The 25,690-nt window shown below is 39.4% G+C and overlaps 1 protein-coding gene across 2 annotated transcripts in view; it reads left to right on the top strand.

The window, feature by feature from the left end:
- Positions 1-23,362, top strand: part of PPARGC1A (PPARG coactivator 1 alpha) — a 193,435-nt gene extending 170,073 nt beyond the window's left edge. Inside the window, exons 11-13 of one of the 2 annotated variants that reach the window (XM_069202170.1) lie at positions 10,556-10,677; positions 13,641-13,792; positions 22,850-23,362. In XM_069202170.1, coding sequence (XP_069058271.1) covers positions 10,556-10,677; positions 13,641-13,792; positions 22,850-22,953 — 378 coding nt within the window. In that variant the 3' untranslated portion in view covers positions 22,954-23,362. The remainder of the gene's footprint in view (positions 1-10,555; positions 10,678-13,640; positions 13,793-22,849) is intronic. The other variant, XM_069202171.1, reaches the window with a different exon arrangement.
- The last annotated feature ends 2,328 nt before the right edge of the window (positions 23,363-25,690 follow it).

A 25,690-nucleotide genomic window follows, 5' to 3' on the forward strand; every position in this document is an offset into this window, starting at 1 on the left:
TTGTGCCACTAACCTGCCTTTCCTTTTGTTTTTTTTGTTTCGACTGTAAAAGTTACTTAAAGGCTAGAAATAAAAGGCAGCATGGCTAGTTGTAAAAAAACATACAGGGTAAACCCAACTTCACATCTTTTTTATTTCTAAGTGAGACTGTGAGTTTACTGGGCTGCTTCTTTGTAACAGGCAAAATTCATTCTCATGCCTTTACTGTTTCATAATAAGCAGCTGTAATCTTTCATATATTGCTCTCCAATTCTGCCAAGGAGCTTTGTTCACGTTTTTATGTTTCAAGTAAAGTTCATTATGCATTTTTGAAACATAGTAACATAAAAAAACGGACACTCTTAGGAACGGAGACATCTCCGGCACACCCACCTAAGGAGAATAAATAGATCGTTTGGCATCCAGCAGTTAATTTTAGATATGATACATAATCAAATTAGTGCTTAAGCCTAAAATAGTCTTCTCCGGGCCGGTGCCCAGCACTGCCACTGCACTGTCGACACTGCTCTCTGCCCTAGTGCTGATCCATAACAAATCCAGCCTTTTCTGCCTAAGTCTGCTCCTTGCTAAATGAATGCACCTCAGTTCAAACCTGCAGCAAATTCACCATTCCCAGTGCAAAGAACATGCACTGTTCTGCCAGTGTATCTCAGGACCGACCTTGAGGTTGCTCCACCAAATCACTTCCATTTCTTTGCTTTGACATGGGGTTAGGCTCATAGTCCACTGATAAAGTCTGCTACAGGAGTCAGACACAGCTCACTTCTGCGCCAAAGGTGATCTTAATACATATGTATGCCAGCAAGTAAATAGTGCATCATAATTGTGATATTCAGGATCACACAAAATAGTGAAGTAGGGATGCATGACTTAATATAACACTAATAAAAAATGTAAGTATATGGCGGAGGAAGTATAAATATTGGTGCAACCTGGCAGTGATTTATGGATTTGAGTGTTTCACCTCTTTGCTTTTTACATTTTTTCCCTCTTGTATTTTATTATTTCTCTATCCAACTGTACAACACCAACTATCTTTGGGCGGAGCTTTATAAATTATAGCAGTAAAGAAATATGTATGTCTGCTTGTGTTTATATTATGTATGTGTCAGTATGCGTCTTTCGGGTTTCGCTGTATGCTCTGCCTGCACTTTTATCTCAATTGCGTGTGTCTGAATGGTTTTATGTGTGTTGACAGGCCCAGCATAGCAATGCAGTAGGGACTGAAGCAGCAGTAAAAAAAATGCACGTCTCACAATCGAGAGGAGATGCATGCTGTTTACGCTGCCCACGTTTGTATGTTGACAGATAATGAGGGAACTAGAGAAATGGCGGACAATCTCAAAATCAGGTTAGAAAGAGGAAAGAGAGAATCAAGTTTATTTAAGCATGGGCCACGTAACTGACCCCATGGACTTTTGAATGAACATATTTGCATTAATTTTTAAACATTTCCTTGAGAGAAAATCCTTAAACAACCCTATACAGTGCATTTTAAAACCCTCTCACATTTTGGCGGATGTTCATAGCACCACGTTTTTTCTTTGCAAATTTCTAAATAATAAAACCTCCTGAAGAGGTCCTGCGAGCGTGGTACCGCTTCTGAGAGATGTTACTACTGTCTATGAAAGGTATACATGGCATCTTCAGAAGTTCTGATTCCAATATGATTGTGACGCAAAAAGTTCATACTAACTACCTTACCTGCCTTATATTGTGAATCCTTAGCCATACTTTTAGTAACATCTCATTTACTATGATAAATTCACAGAGTAAATGTTTTGCAATATAAATACTCTGCATTTTTTAAGTCAGAGAGCAACAGAGACCTCGAGATACAATACATTTACTGTCTGTATGTCCTTGCACGGCCTATTACATGTGCAGAAGAGATGTGGGCGGTTAGAGGTCTTGTTTTACTAAGGGTTCTTAGACTCTTTTTAGATCAAGCGTGCAAGCGCTTTTCTACCTGTTGTAAGTGTTCTGTGGGCTTTTAACCATGCCCATCTCACACCCATCACTTTCACTCATTTGTGGGCTTGCCTATTAAAAATCCCTTGATATCATTGGTAAATGCTTTTCATTTGTTCTGCATTGGGGCGGTTTTGTTACCGCCTAGCAGACTGACCCTGTTATGTGGATTATTGCATGATTGCTGATGCACTATAGCATGAGCAAAGTATTTTTTCTTTTATCTCGCCCCTTCGTGCTCCATGGCGGCCATGGCACTCACAGCATGAACAATGAAGGACAGTGCGAACTCCATCTTCGTTATTGAAGCGCTGGTCACATGTTTGACACTGTTACCTAATCAGAGTCATCTCTTTTTGCTCTCCCATTCACTCTCCAAAGTTTTCACAAAAACACTTGTAATTGATAAATGCTTTATGTCAAAAACACAGAAATCCTCAAAGTGGCTCTCCCGACACAGCGGGAGAGCTGATACTTCAATATTCACAGCACTCAGACGACTCGCCCCAAAATGCTTTGCAGGCGATAACTGTTAGAAAACATTTTTGCTCATAGCTTAGCCTGTGGTGGTCCTAGGACAATGGGACCACCACCAACACACTCACGATAAAATGTTCTTTCTGTCTACATCATCTCTTGGTCCCCACACAAGGTTAGTGGGGACCCCAAAATAATAACCTCTCCCACCATTCAGTGTTTGCTTAAGCTCCATCATTGCTGAAACTTTTGTTTTAAAGCTGGAAGCAGTTTGTGTTTTAAGGGCCTTGTTCGTAATATCATTGCAGTAGGCCTGTTAGTTGAGAAAATGTGTAAGGATCTACGCCCTCTAGGGGATAAATATATGGTTACTTTGGGGAAACATCCTGAACAACTACGCTACTGCTAAACAACTAAAAAGTCTCTACAACTAAGTACTGAACAACTACTGTCTAAACAACAATTGTGCCTGAATAACAATTGCCTGAACAACTAATTTTAAGGTAAGGTTTTCTTTTTGGTTTTTGTGGTTTATTTGTTGTTTAGAATATATATATATTAGTTGTTCAGGCAATTGTTATTCAGGCACAATTGTTGTTTAGACAGTAGTTGTTCAGTACTTAGTTGTAGAGACTTTTTAGTTGTTTAGCAGTAGTGGTTTAGGCTATAGTTGTTTTGGACCTGGTTGTTCTGTCACATATTCGTTACTTTGCATTACTTTCTGCCATTTTCTTTTCGTGTGGTTATGCTTTCTAAGGGCTAACTATATGGTTACATGACAATATTTCTTCCAAATTCTATTTTTATTGTGGTGTTCTCTAGGGGCTGTGCTAAAGATTACAGTCAGTATAACAATATAGTACAATATTGGTGGTATGGAAACTTGCCCAATAATGATTTGCAGGACATTACTTTTATAAAACATGTTTGCTCATAACTCATCCTGTGGTGGTCCTAGCACAATGGGGCCACCATCAACATAATCAGCACGATGTGCCCTTTCTGTCTGCATCATCTCTGGATCCTCACACTTGGTTAGTGGGGACCCCAATATAATAACCTCTCCCACCATTCAGTGTCTTCTTAAGTTCTTTCATGGTTGGAACTTTTGTTTTGCAGCAGGCAGTAATTTTGTTTTAAGGACCTTGTTTGTTATATCATTGCAGTAGGCCTGCTAGTTTTCAAAATCTATAATACTCTCTGTCCTCTAAGGGCTGCATTACTTTCTGCCATTCTCTTTTCAGACTGTTCTGACTTCTAGTGGTTAACTATATGGTTACATGCTCAAGTTTCTTACAAGTGCTATTTTTATTATGGTGTTCTTTAGGGGGCTGTTCTGAGTGTTCCAGTCAACGTACTACAATATTCGCAGGCAAGAAAACTCGCCCCATAATGCTTTGTAGGGCATTACTTTTACAAAACATTTTTGCTCATAACTCAGCCTGTGGTGGCCCTAGGACAATCGGACCACCTTCAAAATGTTCACCACAAAGTGCTCTTTCTGTCTACATCATCTCTAAGTCCCCACCCTAGGTTAGTGGGCACCCCAAAATAATAACCCCACCCACCATTCAGTGTCTTTTTAAGCGCTTTCATGGTTGTAACCTTTCTTTTGCAGCTGGGAGTAGTTTGTGTTTTAAAGTCCTTGTTTGTAAATTAATTGCAGTAGACCTTCTAGAACTAAATTTTTTTAATGTGCCATGCCCTTTAGCACCTAATTATATAGTTACAGAGCATTATTTTCTGACATTTTCTTTTCATGTGGTTATGCTTTAATTGGGGCTTACTATATGGTTGCGTAACTATGTTTCTTACAAATTCTATTTCATTGTGGTGCTCTCTAGGGGTTGTTCTGAGCATTACAGTCTAATATCAAAAGTTTATTTCTGATAAAGGTTTTTATTGGGTTTACATGATAATTGCATATGCTTTATTAATCTCTCCTTATTGCAGTTATGACCATCATTCAGGCCAAAATAACATCCTTATTACACTATGACTGTTTGAACAAACTTTATGTTTGGGTGACCCGTTTAATTTATTTCTCTTGTTACTCCTCCGTGGCTGTCATGTGTCTTTTTTTGGGGAATTGTGTTAGCCTGCCAGCAACTCTGAAGGTGGAGTGGTGAAAGTAGTATTCTATTGGAATTAGCATGGCTGATTTAAATCAGATCAGGGTTGGGGCTTTTCCTCCCTCACTTCTGCTCCTGTGAGCGATGACAAAGCCAGTATTCTCAGCATAAGTACAGTCATCACCATCTCACTATTCACAGATGACAAAGTTTTGCCACTTTATGCTCTATTACTTGTGGGGACTCCTACCCTAATACACCTCTAATGTTGCAAATATGTGGGCCATACACCTCAAAGGATATATTCCTATTACAAACTTGGGGGCAGATTTATGAAAAGTGGCGCTGCACCTAGAGCAGCGGCACTTTTCTAGCACCCCTTAGCGCACCATGGTGGTAGTTAGGGTATTTTTTATGCTAGTTCGTGCTTTGCAGGATTTGGGTAAAAAATGCTGACGCTAGCCCTGCAAAGCTTATTGAGGCCCATTGTGAACATTGATGTGCCTCCTTTCAACGCCTGCTTTGAGGCGTTAAAAGTGCTGATAAAAATGACGCAGAGAAATATCTTAGATTTCTTTGCGCCATTTTTGTTTTTGGTGCCTCTAATGGGGGAATGCCCCCTTTGCTTACCTTATGCCTGGCGCATGCTTATGCATGCATTGTGCCACTTTGTAAATTTGGCACATCGCTTTTGGCCTCGTTGGGCCACATTAGCGTACAAAAAAAAAAAGATGCTAATGTGGTGCAGAGAGGCGCTAAGGGCTGTTAAATCTAACCCTTAATTCCGCACATGCTTCGTTACTGCACAAAGAGAGAAGTAGTTAGAGGAAACATTGGTCCCGGTTCTCCATGATCTGTTTTCTTTCAATAGTGCTTGGCATTTTCTAATGGATTTTGCCTCGCAATTCTTAAAAGAAATCTCATAGATTTACTTGTGCCATTTTGTTGGCCCTCCTAACGTGGGAATGTCTCTTTGCATACATTATGCCTGGTGCAGGCAAAATGTAGCACAAAGGGTTATAAAGTGACACAATGCATGCATTGTGCCACTTTGTAAATATGGTGTTGCATTTTTGGCCTTCTAACGCCACATTAGTGTAAAAATATTACACTAATGTGACATTGGAATGGCGCTAGGGGCTCTTAAATATGCCCCTAAATGTTTCTGTATTTCTCTAAATTGGTTTGAGAATTTTATTGTGCTGTGTTATTTACTTTAAAATTCTTGGTACAGCTTGAACTTCGCATTCACTTCTCTAAGGGTGCCTGCTGCTTTGTGCCATAGTTACCAGTGGTTGAGCAGAGATCCTCTCAAGACTGTGTTTTGACCTAACCAGAGGGGGTTATTGCATTGGCAGGGGTGACCTCCTCATACATTAATCACCTAATTTTCTTCCAAAGAACAATGCAAAGAAAAGCAAAACTAATTTCAGAATTGAAGAATTGTTCCATGCGTATCTGCAGTGCTTAATTTGTGCTTGTTGTTTCCGGTGCTGAGCACCAGCACTTATTTTTGAGGGCCGGGGCTTATTCTTCTGCCTCACGCATTTGCTGCGAGCAAAAGACACATATGGGAAAGACGGAGGAAGGGAAAAGCGAAAAAGCGTCACAAAGGGAGAAAGTAGAAAGCTGCAAGAGTGAGTTGAAGGGGCAGGCAGTGGCTTTACATGGATTGAAGAGGCCTGTGATTGCTTCAGGATTACGCAGCCTCAGTATCCCATATTCCCACATTTATTTGCAGCAGCCGCGTGTTTAAGAGGAGGGCTTTGGCCACCGGCACCTTTTTATTTACAAATTAAGCACTGCGTATCTGAATGCATTTCACAAGCAGGCCAAATTAACCTGAAGTACACATTAGGGCTACAGAGCACAAAGTGCCACCAGTAACATTTTTGAAGTATTGTAAAACAGTGTGTGCTCAAGAGTGCAATAGATAAAGCAGTCTTAAGGTTCCACTCACCTTTGAACTCTTTCCTTAGGCCGAGGATCAATGTACTAAGGCCCTGATTTATACTTTTTGACGCAAACCTGCTTTCCCTTGTTATTCCTTGCCTGTTGCAATTCCCGGCTCACATATGAGGCCCAGATTTCTACCATGACCAGAGGCTAATGTTTATTACAGTCATTAGCCGAAATGTAATTGTAGCCCGACTAGCCCGGATATAGATTATCTGTCATTTGGGATACTTTTTCCATATTTGTGCACTTCACATATACCCAGCATTTCCTACTAGCATCAGGTCTCACTATATCCCTCCAGGTCTGGGCAGTGCTTAATTTGAACTGGTGTTTGCATGCGCTCGGCACCAGCACTTAATTCTCACACAGGTACTTATGACAGTTTACCACATGGAGGAGCTCTTTGTCTATTTTTTAGTTGAGCTAACAGTGAGTTTAGTAATTCAATATGCATAAAACATTATTAATAGCAACCATCCAGCTCTTTCTTAAAGTTTTTCGTGGCCTGGACTAGGTCAGATGGTCACATAGTATGTGATGATTAGAAGCTGTGATAGTACTGTCAGTGGCATGGTTGACAGGGGTAGGTGGTGGTGCAAGCAGTGGTGGCCTCCTGCCAAGGGTTCTGACACTTACCTTTTTAAAATGTACTACAGTTTCTGGGTTGCTCCTTCGTAGCCTAAATCGCATTACAGCAATCCACCCCAAATTTCCATTGCTACCACCTTACGCTTAATTCCTTATTTCGGTAATCAATATAAGAGTTCAAATATACCGTCGATTTTCCGGCTGTGCTCCAATTTATTTGTGTGCAAAAAATAGTTCGGAGGCATCACAACAGATTGACTGCTGTGTGCCACATTACCGCATACTCGTATCCCTCAGTATCAGAACCATCCCGCATTTTCTGTATAAAATATGTTTGATAACATCTCTTATACAACAAAAAGACAGACATGAGATGCTCTGCATTCTTTGAAGTCTTTGCTACAGTGGCAGAGGAACAGGCTCGCTGTATTTTTTTTTTTTGTTTTATACTAATTCAAACCACTGTGTTTTGTTTTAGATACGGAATTCCTTTTTATTTTTAGACCGAGGAGCCCTTTCCATGCTTCTGTTTATCCTCCCGTGCGTTAGGCAGAGAGGTGGTTCTCCCCATGGCTCTCGCGGCAATGCAGCGTTTCCTTTTCACTGTTCCCTGTGGTACCTGGAGCAGGTGTTTAGTGTCCCCTGTTGTTTTAATCACGAGAATCCATCCAGACAGGGTGGCGATGCTGAGGAAACATTTCACGAGCTCGACGTCGACAGCAGTTTGTAGTTTGTTGTTTTAGTCAGACGTGTGCCGAGCGGCAACAGCAAACCTCAGATCAGTATCAGCCATTTAAATTATGTATTTAAGAATTAATGTTCACATTATCGTTTCCGTGGGCCCGATTATGCATGTCATTATAACAACAGAACTACCTGGAATTTGTAAACTACAGACCATGTCCTAATTCCAGGTACCTTTTCATTTTTTATTTCTTTTAGGAATTTTAGCAGCATAGAAAATAGCTCAGTGCATATCATTAACTCAGTGGTGGAAGGACAGGCAAGTGCTTCACATAAATGCCCCCTTCCCCACTAACTTCTTCTGTCACTCACTCAATCACAAGAGAGTGATCTGTTTTACTTCTTAAAACTGAAAAAGAGCACTTGGTAAAATGTACACTTAGAACTGATGCAGCGGGCATACTCGATAAATATTCACTGGTTCCCAGACTCGTATGGTCACTCACTAACTGAGTCATAAACCTATACAAGTACAGATTTCCTATAATCGAGTCCTGTAGTCGACTGAGTACACAGTGGCCACATTAAATATACATGTGGTTATTTAGTTATGTCCTGATTCACAATTCCACACTCGCTCTCACACTCACTCACACTTATGCGTACACTCACTCAATGCTCACTTACTCATTAGATCCCTCACCCATACACTTTAGGCCTGTTTGTTTCGTGTAAATTGTGCACGTTAATTGACGAGTGTTGTGTGCACTTAGTAAATTTCAACACCCAGTCCGCAAAAAAAGGCATCTCCTGCGAAGCAACAACAGTGAATGTTAATCTCATATTAAAGAGTGAGCGAATTTATACAAGGCATGTACAACGCTGCCATGGTCCGATGGCATCTCGATGGAACCTGAGATCCGTCCATCAGCACTTTCTGTGTTCTTCCCCGTCAGACTACCACCACAGAGGCAGAATCATTCAAAGCTGAGGAGCAGTCTTCTGCATCCGCTCCCACACACCCCTCTTGCCATTGCTTCCCTTATTCTTTGCATTCACACAACGCACATTGATAGTTTTCTCATTCGTCCCCGGTTTGCACTGGAGCATTTTTTCAGCATATGTTTAGCTGAAAGGTCCCTTAATCAGCCCCTGCTCCTACCTACATAAAATAAACCAGTCTTGCTTGTGAAGCAGAAAGCAGATGTTCTATGAAACATGCATTCAATGGCAGAGTGTTCACATACTAGACATAGAGGCAGTCTTAAAACTGATATTATGTCTTTAACACTTTGGGCCAGATTTACAAGGCCCTTTTGCCTCCTTGCCCCAAATTAGTGTCATATTTTTACACTAATGTGGCTTAGGTAGGTATTTGTGATGTGCCATATTTACAAAGTAACCCCTTGCGCCACATTATGCCTGTGCCCGACATAATGTCTGCAAGGGGGGCGTTCCCCCGCAGTGAGGCTGCTAAAAATGGAGCAGTGAAATCTGCAAGATTTCACTGCATTATTTGTTTCCGTCATTTTTAACGCCTGAACATTACAGGCGTTAAAGTGACTGGCCCATAATAACCTATGGACCTCCCTAGTGCTTTGCTGGACTAGCGCCATAAAAAATGGCACTGATCCAGCAAAGCACCACAATAGCATCATAAATTCTGACACTGTTGTACTAGCATGCGCCATGGTCCTCTGTATTGTAAATATAGCGCTACAATGGTGACTTTAGGAGGACTAAGGGCGGTGCAAAAAAAGTGGTGCATAAGGACCGATGCACCATTTTCTTGTAGATTTGGCCTTTTGTGTTTTGGGAAATTCATAAGCCATTAGTCAGGGTCATAACCCCATAGTGGTTGCATCGAGACTTTAAAAACACATCAGTGATTTAAGCAAGGCTCATAAATATTGAAGCCTGCTTCAGGTAGTGTATTTAAACTTGCAAAAGGGCTGTGATGACGAGTCACCCATCTAAACAATAAGTCGTGTGGTATCCACAGCAAATGGAAACTGAAGAAAAAAACCTTTCCATGTTGCTATTTTCTCTCACACCTTTGAATTATTGCTTCATTCCATCTTATGGTTCATACCTGGTGCTCACCGGTGAGAACTGCAAATAAAAGGGGAGGAAATGGGGACACATCAAAACAAGGAGACACTGGTATGCATGTGCCATCGGTAATGAGATGCTATGAATGATGTATACGGGGTGGCTGCTTGGGAACAAGAAGAATGATAGAAGAGTGCTCCTATGACAATACTACTTTAGTGGAACTATCAAACATAAGTTATTATTTACTAGTGAGTTCTTTTGTAAATCCGATCTGTTAATGTTTAGATGAACATACACTGCAAGACTGTCTTTTGGATGCACCTAGACCAGATGGAGTGGAAATGAGTTGCGAGATCATCAGGTTGTAGGCTCAAGAGACCTGATACCACGCTGTATTAAACTCAGCGAAACATGGGGAGGGAAAAGTCAATCCCAGAACATTTTCAGAGGCACATTGGAACTGTCAGGAAAACAAGCAGCGTGGGAATAAAATGTTGGTTCTTTCTCGCAAATGCTGCTTAAGGTGTTCCATATTATTTCAGTGGAAATATCCTGTTGGAGAGGCATCGAAGGACCGACCATTAATGACCGCAGCCTTGTCATCCCAGAACTCTTCTCTGTTCTAGGCTGTCATTGACTTCTAGAAGTCTTTATGATTGATCACATCAGCATGCATTGTGTCAACACTGTGCATCAGGAAACTATATGAAGCATTTCTTAAAATTGTATATTGCCTTCTCTTTTCATAGGAAGAACGCCGTGTGATTTACGTCTCTAAGATCAGGCCAGACACTAGCCGGGCAGAGCTGCGGGATCGCTTTGAGGTGTTTGGGGAAATTGAAGAATGCACAGTAAATCTGCGCGATGATGGGTAAATACTTGCATAATAGCCCTTTGTTATAAATGTTTGATTTGTTGTGCATTGTAGCCTTGTGGTAGCAGATGCAGCCTTATCACTCACTGCTTTTCCAATCCACTGTGGCAGGGATGTCTAGGAACTAAATGATGTCAAAGTATATTCCAGTGCTCCATTTTATTTAACATAGTGAGTGAGAAAGAATGTATTTTTCTTATTATCCACTGCCTTAAATAATGATAACCAGTATTCAGTTTACTTACTTTCACTAGGTGTCTCACATCTTCCTAGGTCCTTAACATCCTCTACTACTGCCATCAATAAAAGTGTTTTTAAGGAAAAACTTATTAAACTTGCCTAAAGGCTCGTTCAACAAATTTGACTATGTGGCAGATACCACACCTGGGAAGTCTGCAAGTAAAGTGGATGAGAATGTATTAAACGTATATAAACTCTATATTGTGAAGCCTCCACCACAAAAACGGTTTTACTTACTGGCTATTATGTTTGAAGCAACAACCACAAACATTGTGTCTCCTCACCTGATGTTTCATTAGAATTGAGCTGTAATACGATTCTCATGATTTTAAACACTACAAAGAGAGTCTCAACATACACAACTTTACCTGGCAAAATAGAATATTTAGATAATTAAAAGATTTTCCACGTGTCACGTCAGCACCTTTTCTAAATATTGACTTATTATTAGATCATGAGAAAAAATTCCACATTGTGTTGCAGTGTTGGATAAGTGAGTAGAAATTGAAACATTTCTCCTTAATAGCTCATTTCTCAAGAAGGTGGGGTTTGTTTGGTGCAAAGCCCTGTCTATCATAGTTAAGAGGCTTTGTGTCAAAAACCATAGCTGGTAGCATTGGAATGCACATGCACCACCCACGAGACACCACCTTGATGCAAAAAACCCAAAGCACCTTATTGCCTACTTTTCAGTGCTAACAGTTTTGCCCTGACAAGTAAATCAACGCTTTCTATTGTCTTGCATCACTTTTTGTGACTTTGCCTTGGTACAGTGTTGATAAATCTGCCCTCAAACGCTTTCCTTACAACAATGTTGAATACCCTTTATTCTGATCCCATCAAATGTTTTTAATGTGTGTTCCAGCTACCTGATATGAAAGAACCTTGTAAACATTTGTGGTAACTTAAACCTAGATTTTCTTGTGTTTGTGAAGTGAAAACACAACCACCTGGAACCATGGCTGGGCATGCTGACTCATCCCCCCGTTTTTTTTTAGTAAAACCCCTCCTGTATTGTCCAATCCACAATCGCCTAAATTCCATTACTGTGCTTTTCCATTGGTGTCTATTGTAGTGTGGTATCTTCTCCATTTTCTGAAGCACTGCATCCTGGGATAGACAATCCCTGATTAACTCACAGCCTTTGAGTTGTCATCCGCTCTGCCTCAGAGACCAGTGGTGAAAAAGCAGGCCCTAGAGTCCGCAAACATATCTGGCTTTTAAGATAATACCACGTAATGTGAATAGCGCCACTAGGATCCACATTATGTACAGTCATCTAATGAATACTTCAAGGGATATCTTGAAAACATGACTTGGTCCTTTTGGGACCATTGTTGTGACCCTGGTAATAGACTATATACATGACTCGAGGCACCTGTTTAAATTTGTACTGTATAATCCGGTACATACATACATGCATATAATGAAGTATAAGGGTCCTCTACTATTCACAACATGGAACACATAAAGTTATCATGATTTTTCTTGGAGAGGAGAAACTGATGCGAGCTAGAAGTGTACGAGACAGGTCTAAGTTATTTTTTCTTGTTGGAGCTTATAAAGTGGACGTTTTCTTTTTCTTTTTCTTTTTTTTGCTAAAGTCCCAGTTAATCTGCAGAATAGGTAGTGCTTGCTATGCCTTTAGTCATTTAGCTACCAAGCAATACTTACCTTATATCCAGGCTTGTTTGTACAGATGGGAAATGTTATTGTCAACTGTGGAATGTTCAGATTTGCTCAGCCAATCATATTGTTTAAAAGACGGTTCCGCTGTTGCTTACTTGCATTGTGTGAGTTCCGTCAGAGTGTTTCAGGGTGACGTAGATGACTGAGGACATTTTAGTGTTTGCCTGTATTCAGTCCTTAATTTGTAAATAGAAACCCGCAGGTGCCCCAAACCCTCCTTTTAAACACGTGGCTGCTGCAATTAAATGTGCGAACACGGAATACTGAGGCAGCCTAATCCTGAAGCAATCTCGGGCCTCTTTTATCCCTATACAGCCACTTCCTACCCCTTCAGCTCACTCCTGCAGCTTTCTGCTTTCTCCCATTGTGACACTTTTTTCTCTTTTCTCTTCCTCCGTCTTTCCCAAATGTGTGTTGTGCTCGCAATAAATGCCTGAGGCAGAAAATTAAGCGCCGGCCCTCAAAAATGAGTGCCGGTGATCCGCACCTGAAACAACAAGCACAAATTAAGCACTGCCTTTATTGCATGAGATTATTGGATTGGTGTTTATACTTTTAATGTGCACGATACCAGCCTTCAAATATAAGCAGCTAAATCCAGATTTTCTACATCTCAGATAAATATTTTCTCAGAGCAGCAACCTCATTACAAGTGACTTGGCCATTTACTATATTGTAGTATGTTCACTTTGGAAATACCTGACCCTATTAACATATTGGCCGAATATATCACCAATATATTCAGAACTTGAAGACTTTGGGCGTGAAGTTTCATTGCCAAAGACTGACGGGTGGCACATTGAGCTCGGGGTGCTTTTTACTTTCCCACATGGTTGTGTATTAGTCTCAGAAGCCGCCTGTCTGTTTCCTCGGAAGGCGGGGTTTAGTTCCATGACATGACAATCGTGCTCACAAATGGCTGCAGCATAGATCGCGCGCGGTGCCGTGACGCCTCTTGGCTACGTTTACACTTATGTCGCGTCCATGCTTGTTAACATGTTCTCTTGTTTTTCTACCTTCTCTGATTACAGGGACAGCTACGGCTTTATCACATACCGCTACACCTGTGACGCTTTCGCCGCCCTGGGGAATGGATACACTCTGCGCCGGTCAAACGAGCCTGACTTTGAGTTGTACTTTTGTGGACACAAGCAATTTTGCAAGTCTAACTATGCAGACCTAGGTATGGATTTTATCACACGGGGTCGGGGTGTACGTCATGGAGAGATGAAAATGGAACACATAATCCTGTCAGACATAGATAGCTAGCCTAGGTGTTTTTTATGTACATGCTGCGAAACTGATGATTATGTGCTAGGCTATGCTTAAATATGTTCTGTTTAGGGGAAAGAAAATCACAAAAAAGAATTTGGAAACCTAATAATTTGCTTACTAAAAGGAAACCAGTACCCTTTCGGCACAGCATGCACAATGTCCTGAGTGGATGTTTACATGCTTCATGCATTTACTGAGATGTTTCCTTTTTCTGCCACTTCTATGTAAACAGTATACATAAAGCATGTTTTTGTTCAAAAGGAGAAGTGTCAAGCTTCTTTCATTGAGTAGTACAAAAAAAGTCTGTTTCAGGTTCTTGATTCTTACTTTGAAGCTGCCCTTTCTGAATCTGTTTTGGTTTTGTGAAGTTCCCATATAGGAGTCAAAGGCCTCGAAGGAAATAGTGCACAACTGTACTTTGTAGAGTATGGTGTGTGCACCACAGTTTATCATCACACTGTCTACGTCGACCTATCACTCCATTGTATCTGCTTTTGTGGCCATGCTGAAAAAAATATGATTCCCTATCAGCCATATCGTGGTGTTCTCTATTTTGTAGAATTGTCTTGACAGCACCACTGATTGTTACATGTTCAGAAAGTTATACAAGGACTGGGTTTTGACTTCTCTCAGAGCAGTACTTGTATCTTATCTTGTGTTATTGACTGTTAAGGTATTTCATTTCACCTCCTGTAAAATGATTACGATGGAGTGCATTAGGGGCCATTTTGCACCCCAGAAACTCTATCAGTGACCACACATGTAAATGTGTATCCAGCAGGTGCTTTGTTTATAAGAGGAATAATTTTTGATTTGTTTTGTGCTGCAGGAGTGTTTTTAACCTTGTACTTAGGACTCAAAGTGCAAGTCAGGCCTCTTGGCTTTGCCAGTGCTTGTTTACAACAGGCATGAGTGTTTCTTCAAACATGAAGAGCCTGTGGCGTCAAAGCAGTGACAACAATGCAGCCGTCTGAGTGTTAGTCATTTGCATTAGGTGTGGAACCATAAAATTGTATACAGAATATCATTCCACATAAATATTGTGTCCTAAATATCGAGGTACGAACTCGAGCCCAGAACCTTGAAGACCTGCATGTTACTGTTTAATAGCATTTATAGAGCATCTAATAACCCTGTTGGAGCTGCTAAGTGCTGTGATTTGCATTGGGCTCCTGTACAAGCTTTCAGAGTGCCTGGTTGATACGATGCTGGACTTATGATGTATGGGAAGTGTGAGGTGAAGTACATGAGGCTGAAAGATGTGCTTCAAATATTGTGCATCAAACGATGCTGCACATAAGCACGAAGTGTTGCTGAGAGTGTTAGAATATAGAACAAGCATTTGCAATGCAATGGGTCTCGCGTTTGCTCGAGGTAGAGCTATTAGCGTTGTAAATTCGTAACCAGACTTTTCTTGCCACACAAACTGAAAATAAAATGTAAAACAGTTGACACAAGCGAGCCAATTCAAAGCGCCGCCGTGAGCGCAAAGAGAGAGACAAAAGGAACTTCGCTCGCCGTCAAAGTTATTGGCAAAAGTGCAATTATCCATGTAACAGGGTCGATGGCCAAGGCGGTAACAAAACCACCATAGGGAGGGACAATCATAAAGCAGTTACCAACGAAAACAAAGGATTTTTGAAAGGCAAGCCCATAAATGAGTGATAGTGATGGGCGAATGGTGGATGTGGTTAAAAGCCCAGATTCATACCAACACGTCGGAAAAGCAGCGCTTGCGCACTGCTCTGCTCAACCTAAAAACACTGTCATGTGTACCCAGCAGTAGAGGTGGTTGGAATCTCATGTATGAGGCATCCATTGATTGCACAGTGTGTGGATTAGTGGAATCCTCCGTCAAGGTTTTGCATCCCAGTCTGCACTATTAATCAACCAGGATGTGTACCATATGGCGTCCACCCAGCGGTTCCAGATTCTCAAATCACAGAATGCACTCCTAAACAACAAGGTTGTGCATGGTGTAGGGTCCATCCAGGAGCGCAGAGGCCCGACCTCTGAATGCACTAAGTTACTAGAATATGTACTGTGTGGAGTTCACTCATGTTACAGACTGCTAAACACCAGTACGCACTCTTAAGTAATCACAGTATGCACTGCCTGGGGCCCACCCAGGAGTTACAGAGGCCCAGCTCCATGAGCAAGCTCTTCAGCAACCAGGCCATGTGCAGTGTGCTTGAAGAACGCATCTGGATACTTAAGGACAAGGGGGAGATAGACACAGAGGGGGGAATATATTTGAGATCAGGCATGTCTACAGAGAACCGTCGTAGGAATTCATTGCAGATTAACAGTGAGTTTTCCCTCTCAATAGGTAAAGTTGAAGTGATCCAAGAAGAGGTCTGGTTGCCACTCAATATGCTTCAGTCAAGGATTTAAAAGTAGAGATGCCTTGAGCTTTAGTAGGCCTGCTGGAGATTTTGCGGCATAGTGTGTTTGAATTCACAGCAGCTAATTATTACGTGCATTGGTGGGCTACCTCACCTGATATTGTCAGCTCTATATCTACTAATAATAGGAAGGAACCCAAGCGAAAAGGTACAGAATGCTCGTTATTCTGCTGGGTCCTTTGATAACAGTGTATCAGCAGGAACTTGTGGTCTCAAAACAGTAGCGTGGGTGACTTCCGCCCCATTTTCATATGGTATATCTGAACACCTATATTTATACTCTATTAAAGAGTCTAAAGGTAATAGAGTTTAGGAATTCATGGCCACGATCTAATATATTTCTACACTTAATTTACTGGGGCACACATGGCTGTTTGTGCTTCGGTATTTCAATAGTGAGAATTCAATACAGATATTTTTTTCAGTGGAGGTGCTCTCTCCTCCAAACAGATGATAGCTGTGATGTGCATTGTTCAGGATGCACATGTTGTAATTCACTTCAAAGGCAAAATAGATAGCGTGGGCTGAGAAATGCCTACTGACTCTGGGAAAGATAGAGAGCATATGATGAAAGCTTACAAGGTGGCAAGTCATTTGTTCAAATGATTGCTGATAAAAGCAGAAAAAGACAGAATGAAGTCTTGACTTGAATACATTTCTACAGTTAGAAGGTCAGGTCGATTTCTTGCTTCTCCAAAAATGTCAGCGCGTGCAGTGAAGTGCCAGATTCACAATTAAGGATTCTCGGCAGCACCTGGAAGGCATTTACGACAGTGGCCTACCAAGTGGCAAACAAGCTATTTGGTTTATTAGCCTTTGACCTAAAAAAAATGTTTTTCTTGTGGGGACTTCTATTTGGATTTCTATGGAAGTCTGTGTGGGATATAATGGTGCCATTTACATTTGGTCTGTCCATTTGGCATTTAAGTTTAAGCAGGTAGGGCTTGTTTATTTTTAATGTTTTATTTCATCAAGTATATGATGACTTTAGATTTTGGTTTCGGTTCTGGGTTCCACAAATGATGGACATGGGACACACATTAAGTGTATCTCCGCGAATCCCTTGTAAAATATTAGCATTTGTTATACCACATTAGTTTTCAGTCCCTTTAGATCAGGATACTCCAGTGCTTACAAGCTGGAACCAGGATACCATAGTGAATCTCTCATTCTCCTCTTTTGCTCTTTCATCCCAGAGAATCTATGCTCGCAGAAGAATGAAAACCAAACCCTACCCTTAAAGTAATACACATGTAATATACATTTAGCATTTGTTTAGCAAACGTATTAAAAGGTTGTTTAGCCTTAAACCATGAGCAAACGTAAACAAACGATAAAGACACTTGACCCATCTAGGAAGTCATGTTTTCTGTGCAGTAAATTGGTAATAACATTTCATAAATATTTAAATACAAAAAGTAGCTGGTTTGTCTCTTGTGATCCCCAAGCTATTTCACTTTATGTGCATCTCATTTTTAGACCTCAACTGAGGTCTTTATTTTTATCTCGAGCCACTCCTGGTTTTGTATAAACAAATTATGCCCCCCATGTCCGCACAAACCATTGCAATGCAATGAGTTCATGCATGTTACAATGTGCTATGGCATACTAATTTTATTGAAACTACATATACCGCATTGTGACAAAATATTGAGTTTTTAATTTCACCCTGCCAAAATACTGAGTACTTCAATATTTTGAAGGTGAGTGCAGAGAGAGAAGGTATAGATTTACTATTCTGAGCTCCACATATATGTACCTTGATGATAACATACATATATGTAGATTCAACCAGTATTACCATTAAGGTACTATCAAAAACGAAATAAAGCAATATAAAGAACATAGGAAAACCAGGACTGGATGGACAATGCCCCATTGGTTGTGGAGCATATGTGTGAAGTAGGAGTGTTTTTTTTCTTTTGTATATAAAAGGGCACTCTATCACAATGAGCTCTATGGCCCGTTGAAGGCTACGGCAGAAACACGTGCCATGTTTACAAGCACATTAAAATTTAATAAATTAAAAAATAAGGATTTTGAATCTTATCCTGGTGGTGCCTCCTTATTTCTCCTTCTTGGGATTAGAATTTTCAACTAGCCTCGGAAAAAGAGAGTCTCCTGGAGGGGAGAAAAGAACATATATATATATATATATATATATATATATATATATATATATATATATATATATATATATATATATATATATATATATATATTGCCATTGAAATAAGGTAATAAGTTTAAAATAAAACTGAAATTCACCGGTTATAGCTTACTGAGCTAACTAGCAGTTGCTCCCCAACCATGCACTGCGTATGACCTCACATATTATAACACTCATGAGAAGTTAAATAACATTGTTGATGACACCTCTAATAACATCTCAAATTACATAATTGTGGATTACACTATTGACATCATGCAGTCATTATGACACTGTCCTTTGGAATTTGTGAACTTGAAGCAAATCAAAACAGGACAATCTTCTGTTAACCATAATCACATTACCCGCTCAAAGAGTTCACATGACCAAGAATGTTAAGTCAAGTGGTTGACAGGTATGTATTTGCCACTGTTAAGGCACATTCTATGAGGCCCTTTGGACAATGCCTGGTAATTTAGTAAGATACACTATACACATTTTTGAGATGAGCATAATGTCATACAACCATAGAGCCATGTTTACACCACTAGTATGAGATAAACACCTGCAAGATGGGAACCCCAACTTTCTACATTATTCAACAATCTGCAATGCCTCAAAATAATTTGTAAAGTTCTGGAAATAAACATGCCCAGTTTTTAGAATTTCTCTGTACCACTTTATTACAACTATTTAAAACGGACAGTTGCCTAGATATCCACTGGTGGTTATTGTATTGTCAACAGAAGCCTAGGCCTTTCACACAGATTTTTTAGAGCAGGCTTTGGATTTAAGCCACAAGTACTTTCAAACATACCTCTGTAACCCACATTAGGTGTGCTCAGGCTTCACCTTATTTAACATGGAGTATATCTTCCACTGAAACTTTAGTGATTTATAAACGGTGCACCGTATAACTTTTAAAATCCACAAATACACTTGTCTCCAGTTCTTACAATATTATCATATTACCTACCCACACATGTACAGTCAGTAGCTCTATGATGAATATATCTATGGTGCTATCAATGAAGTCATTAGTGATGCTGTCAATGATGTCACTTGACATATCATCAGTGATCCACTGAAACATGCACTTTTAACACCATCAGCAGACTGTAGTTAACTCCCTGGTAATCAGCAGCTTTAGTACAGTGTTCTTCTGAGCATAGATTGCTAACATTCTGAATTTATGCAAAAAGTGTGGCAGATCTGAACGCCATCTTGATGGAATCAAAGTGAAAAACTGAAAGCATTTTCTACTGAGGATACTGCAGTAAATGAGGAAACTAGGGAGCTTCATAACAAATAAGTCTCCCAAGACTCTACTCAACTCAGCCTCCCTTGTCAATCTGGAACAGATCTGTGAAGTTAGACCCAAATAAAAAAAAAATAATTACACCCACTCACAGACTCACAAAACCACTACCACACTCAGTCACAGACCCATACAGCCACTCACCCATTGTCACACCTATACAGCCACTAACGCACCCCTTTCAAACCTGCAAAACAACTCACACACCCTCTCACAGGCTCACACAGCCACTCAAATACACACTCACACATGCCCTCACACACTCACACAGCTACTTACACAACCACACACACCCATTCATAGACCCACAGAATGGGGATGGCTCCATGCGGTGGGAAGTCACTGTGGCCAACCCCTCACCGTGCACTGCCAAAGGTCGTGTGCAGCATGGGGTTGGCTGCATGTGGAGGGTTGGCTGCAGCCAACCCCACTCTTTGGCCAACCCCCTGTCTCACACACCGAAGGCCATACGTAGTATGCATTCAGCTGCATGCGGGGGATTGGCTGCAGGGCCTGGCTGCATTCTAGGGCAGTGGTTGGATTAACTTATGGTAATTAAATATTATTTTAAATTCAAATACAAAAAACCTAGAAATTTACTGAAAAAAAGCAAAGATTACAGGAATGTTATAGTTAGGCAACAGAATTTCAAAAACCTTAGAAATTCACTAAATACCAAAGGTTACAGGGACATAATAGTTTGGCTCAGATTTCACGCACAAAACGACAGAAATTCAGTGCTTATAGTTTTACTTATTTCAAGAAACTATAACTTGCGCCCCCACCATGCACTTCTAATTACCCCACGTATTTCTTTGGTTATGACATCTTCTATGCCATCATTGATAATATCAGTGCAACATTTGCAATAAAATTATTGATGTGAACAGTGCGAATGGTAGGGGTATAACTTTCATCCGTCGAGTGCACAAATATCTCACAAGCCAGTGTTCTTCCTATTCATCCAGTTGAGTGTGCCTTACGAGGAGCAGCAGGCGGTATAGGCAAACAAACACTCAGGGAGGGCTACTGGAAATATGTGATTCTGCTGCTTTTTTTTAACACAATTATGGATTTGCCACATAATACTTCAATTGCTTTATAATCTGCAGATTTTTACAAAAAAATGTTTCTACCTCAAACAGATCAAAAGTTACTAAAACATTTGCAAAGGTTAAATGGTCACATTTCAGTTTCTTGTTTCTGTATTTGTTAAACTGGTACAAATGAGGTGAACTCTTTGGCCAAGCAGTATTACTCTCTGTAAAACTGATAAAATAATGAAGTAATACTATAAAAAAGTACTCCTATATGCCGCATAATTTACCTTTTCTTGCCGCATGATTTAGTCAGCTCTGCCGCATAATTTGGTGCTCCCTGCCATATAATTCCAGTGGCCCCACATACAGATCTAGATTTCTACAGCTATAAGCAAAAATTTAGATCCATCAGGTTTATGCAAAGCAGGGTTTTTTAAAGTAGTGCGGTCAGTGAAAATCTCATCCTTGTGAGGTTACTTTTTCTTATTGCTCTTGTGCAAATTTATTGAGGTTTCTCTATATGTTGCCCAGTATATCAAACCAAACACATCTACAGCGCCCAGATTTTCTCCTCCAGCTGTTGCTTATTCTTAAGTTTTCATGGACGTTTCAAGGGACACAAAGCAACATAACACTAAACAATCTTTTTCTCAAGGATTTCAAAATTTTAAGATTTCAGCATTTTGTCCCATGATTGCACTGCTATTTTCTCTTTCCCAGAAAAGCAAGCACAGCATAATACATATTCTTTTGGCAGGCAGAAGTATCATGAGTGGAAATAACAAAGGTGTAACAGTGTCTGTGAAGCTTTTTCCTGGACTTTCCATTCATCCCCCAAAAGTAATGTGCAGGAAGGAATGAGAGCCTTTTTCACCCATCACATTTTTTAAATCTCATGAGAGTTTCAAGTTAAAGATTGGTATTTCTGTCTCAGGAAAATAAATGTAAGAGTATTTTATTTATGTATTTGATTGGACATTCAGATGAGTTAGAGAAAATGTAACATTGCTGACAATAACAAAAACACTACATACTCATTTTTATACATATATATATACTCTACATTTACTTTATCGAAAAAGTTTTTACAAATATCATTACAGGTTCATGGAAGAAAAATTAGTTTCAAGTTATTTAACATTATTCTCTGAAGCTATCAGAAATCACTAGAGTATCAAATTACAGTGCCATTTTGTTGGTGGGAGAGCTTCTGCATCTCTGAGACATCATGCTGCATTGTGAAAACTTTATTTGTCAAGATCTACCATATTTAGAAGGAAGACCTGATGTCTTAAATAGAAGGAAAACTACCTAATGGCAGAAGTCACGGGTCACAACACAAGAACTAAAACTAATGAGTGTTTTTTGCCAGTGTACTTTGGGCCTAATTTAGAGTTCAGCAGACTAGTTCACCTTATATTCTATGACGTTTATAATAAGGTTGGCAGGAAATCTGTCATAATTATGGGCAGAGCAATCCTCCGCCAAACTCTAAACCATGCTTCTTGTGTTTACTGCTGATTTATTGGTAGTCTATCAAATGATTAAATATAATATACCTAACATATTTCAGTTTACCCAATGAGTACTTTAATAAATTTGGTCATACAGTTTTTGGAAGTTTTCATTACAGGGTTTGCTGTAATCTCCTAGCAATGAACACTCATCTCATGAATAATCATACAAATCTTTCTTTCATGTCAATCATTTTATATTCTTTCATATTAGTGTTTCTAGCAGAAGGTTGCTATTTTCTTTTTATGATCCATAATTGATACTTTTTCCCAACTTCACAGTCACTGTATTTCAAATATGCTGAGGAACTGTAGTGGGATGGGCAATCCAATGTCATGTCATACATGTAGAGATAGAATAACGTTCTGTAGACAGGTATAATCTACAATGATGAGTTCACCATGGTTAATTGGTTTACCATATTAAATTCTAAAGCTATATTTGGAGCAGTTCTATTGAGTTCTGTTTATTTCCTATTGTTTTGAATTCAGTGTATGCACTTCCATATAATATGTGAATTGATTTCTTTTTTTATCAGATTCAAACTCAGATGACTTTGATCCTGCTTCCACTAAGAGCAAATATGACTCTATGGATTTTGATAGTTTGCTCAAAGAAGCTCAGAGAAGCCTTCGCAGGTAACATGCAGCAGGGCTGAAGACAGTGGACAGATGGAGAATACCTCACGGACAGTACGTCCATCAATAAGAATATTGAAAATCAAGCTAAGGAATTTCTCCTGATTTACACTCTGTTCTACAAAGGTTTACATGAACATAGCTGCTGAAGAGTGGAAAGAGAACAAATGTCGAACAATCAAATGTGTTCATGGGTGTCAGATCCCTTGCTTTCTTTGCTGTGATGAAGATGGCCACTCCTTGTGTTCAAACAGAAAATGAGGACACATCACCTGACCTTATAGCAATCACACACAGGAAACTGTGAAGGGAAGAAACTTCAACACATGAAAAGTTATACTAATGTAGTTCACATATACTTGATCATAGCTAAAATACAATGCACTCTTTTATATATACAAATACTTCTTTTGAAAATAAAGAAGAAAAATCAAGACTGACTCACATACTTAAAGTCATGCTACTGTTTTTAGAATTTTGGTGGGTGGGTGGGTAACTTAATGAAGTAGGGTTACTTTTCTGCTGAAGACAATTGAAGTTTCTAAAGCTATTCTCCTCAATTCTGACACCCATGCAGATATCCAAAATGTCGACCTGCCACGTCAAGCTTTTAAAACGCCTTGCAAATGGTCAAAAGTGCAGCTTGTTCAGCATTTTTCTTCTTGACGCGTGGATGTGGTGTTACATTAAGGCGAGAGCCGGGTATGACTACATTCTATCTGGGAAATGTCCAGATAGTTTCTACACTACATTTGAATGTGTAGTTAAAGTATTTGAAAATGTTAAATGGAGTATTTTTATTTTGTGTATATACTGTATGACAATGTTCTTTATTTGTTACAGCTATGCACTGTAAATGCAGCCTTCTTTTAAATAATGCAGACTTTTTCTTAATCAACAATATTTAAATGTAATTATATGAGGTGAACAATATTGTACACTAACATATTTAGGGAGCTAAATTTATGGGGTATATATATATATATATATATTTATATATGTATATATACATATATATGTATATATATATTTACATACATATATATATCTGATTGTAAAAAGAATTGTGTGCGTGTGTGTGTGTGTTTATGTGGAGTGTACAAATAAACGCTTTACGCACATTTTTCCCACTGAAGTGGGATCTCACCTACATATTTTGTCAAGAAATTTCCTCCTGCTCCCTAAATCAACACAAAATAGGATTATTTATCACTTTGACAAAAAAAATAACTCTCCACACTTTGTGCTACTTGTTTTTATTTGCAGTTTTGTACACCAAAATTGTTAGGCGAATCCAAATTTGTCATCTAAATTTTTGTAGAAAATAGTATAATTTTTTATGAAGTCTCTTATGGGGTAATCATGAAATATCTTTTTTAATATTTTGTTGCACATCAACCTTAGTCTCAGACCTAAGTTTCTGAGACCTTTTAAAAATACAATATTGATCAAATGCTTATGTAGTTTTAAACTTAGAGCGCGGTACCTCTGAAGCACTCGGATTTGTACAATGTATTTGTTTATGTGTGAACGCTACGTTCACGTATGAAGCCAGTAATCTTGTTGGCCCGATTCTAGGATGGCAGCCGTCAGCCTATGCATTCTGTATGAATATCAGATATTTCATTCCTTTGTTTACCAACGAAGACGTATTTATCAGTTGCATTGCAGTTATCCTATTTATTTTGAATGATACGATGACTAAAATATTTTTTTTAAATGGCCAGTGAAATATTTATACTTACGATGCATAACAATTGTCAGACTGGAGTCAGGTGCCAAAGCTGGAGGTGCCAGCCTGCACTGGGGCAGTGTGACACTGTGCACTAACATGGCCTCCCGAAGGGCCGTGACAACTTTCTTGATGGCATTGCTACTGTAGATAACTACTGTTTTAGGGAATCAGGCTTGTCACCAGAAGGTGGAGTCTCTCGGCAGAAACAGTTGCCAATGTTGCTCCTCTGAGGTGTATAGCTTAGAGTTCTACTGCTGTTTGTCACTCATTATTTGTTCATTTGTTGAATAGGTACCACAAGGCGTATAAAGCTGCCCTTACCCAAAACTGTTGCTGTTTCTTCTACAACTCCTGTAGAAATACATAGATCACAATGTTACCATAGGTCGATGCAGCTTCTTCTGAGCACTGCAATCATTTTTCACCAGCATATTCTTTTCTAATTGAATCCGCACTGTCTACTGTCAGACACTTGCTTCCCATTTTTTAATTCTTTTGCTTCCTTATTTCTATGTAAGTAGATAGCAATAAAATACGTTTTCAGGGGCTCCCTGTTACAGCAGTAACGGCTTTAATCTGCATATCTCATGTTCCTTGGTAGTTTAAAATGCAGGTATTTTAACATGCTTAATTCTGTGAATGCCAAATTAAAGTTTACAATTTTTTTCTCTTTCTGGATTTTGAGTATATTCTGTTGTAAAAAAAATATTAAAAGCAATAAATTATTTTTAAGAAATCAATACTTAGTATATCATATTATATGTTCAAGGACCAGATGCATTACCTACTTTGCCTTTAAATTTATGTGATTAAATATTAAATACATTCTATTTTGCCCTGAATTGCTGACATGAATATATATATATAAAGTGTGTGATTATTTTAACGAATAGACATGTTTTTATTATTTCGTTTTTTTCCACTGGCCTGAACCATATTCTCTCCTTGAAGCCAGCTTTCCTCATTGCCTCTAGATTCAAAATCACATAAATTGCTCCCAGGGCGT

This window comes from Pleurodeles waltl, chromosome 1_2 (genome assembly GCF_031143425.1).
Source record: "Pleurodeles waltl isolate 20211129_DDA chromosome 1_2, aPleWal1.hap1.20221129, whole genome shotgun sequence".
In the NCBI taxonomy this organism is placed as follows: Eukaryota; Metazoa; Chordata; class Amphibia; order Caudata; family Salamandridae; genus Pleurodeles; species Pleurodeles waltl.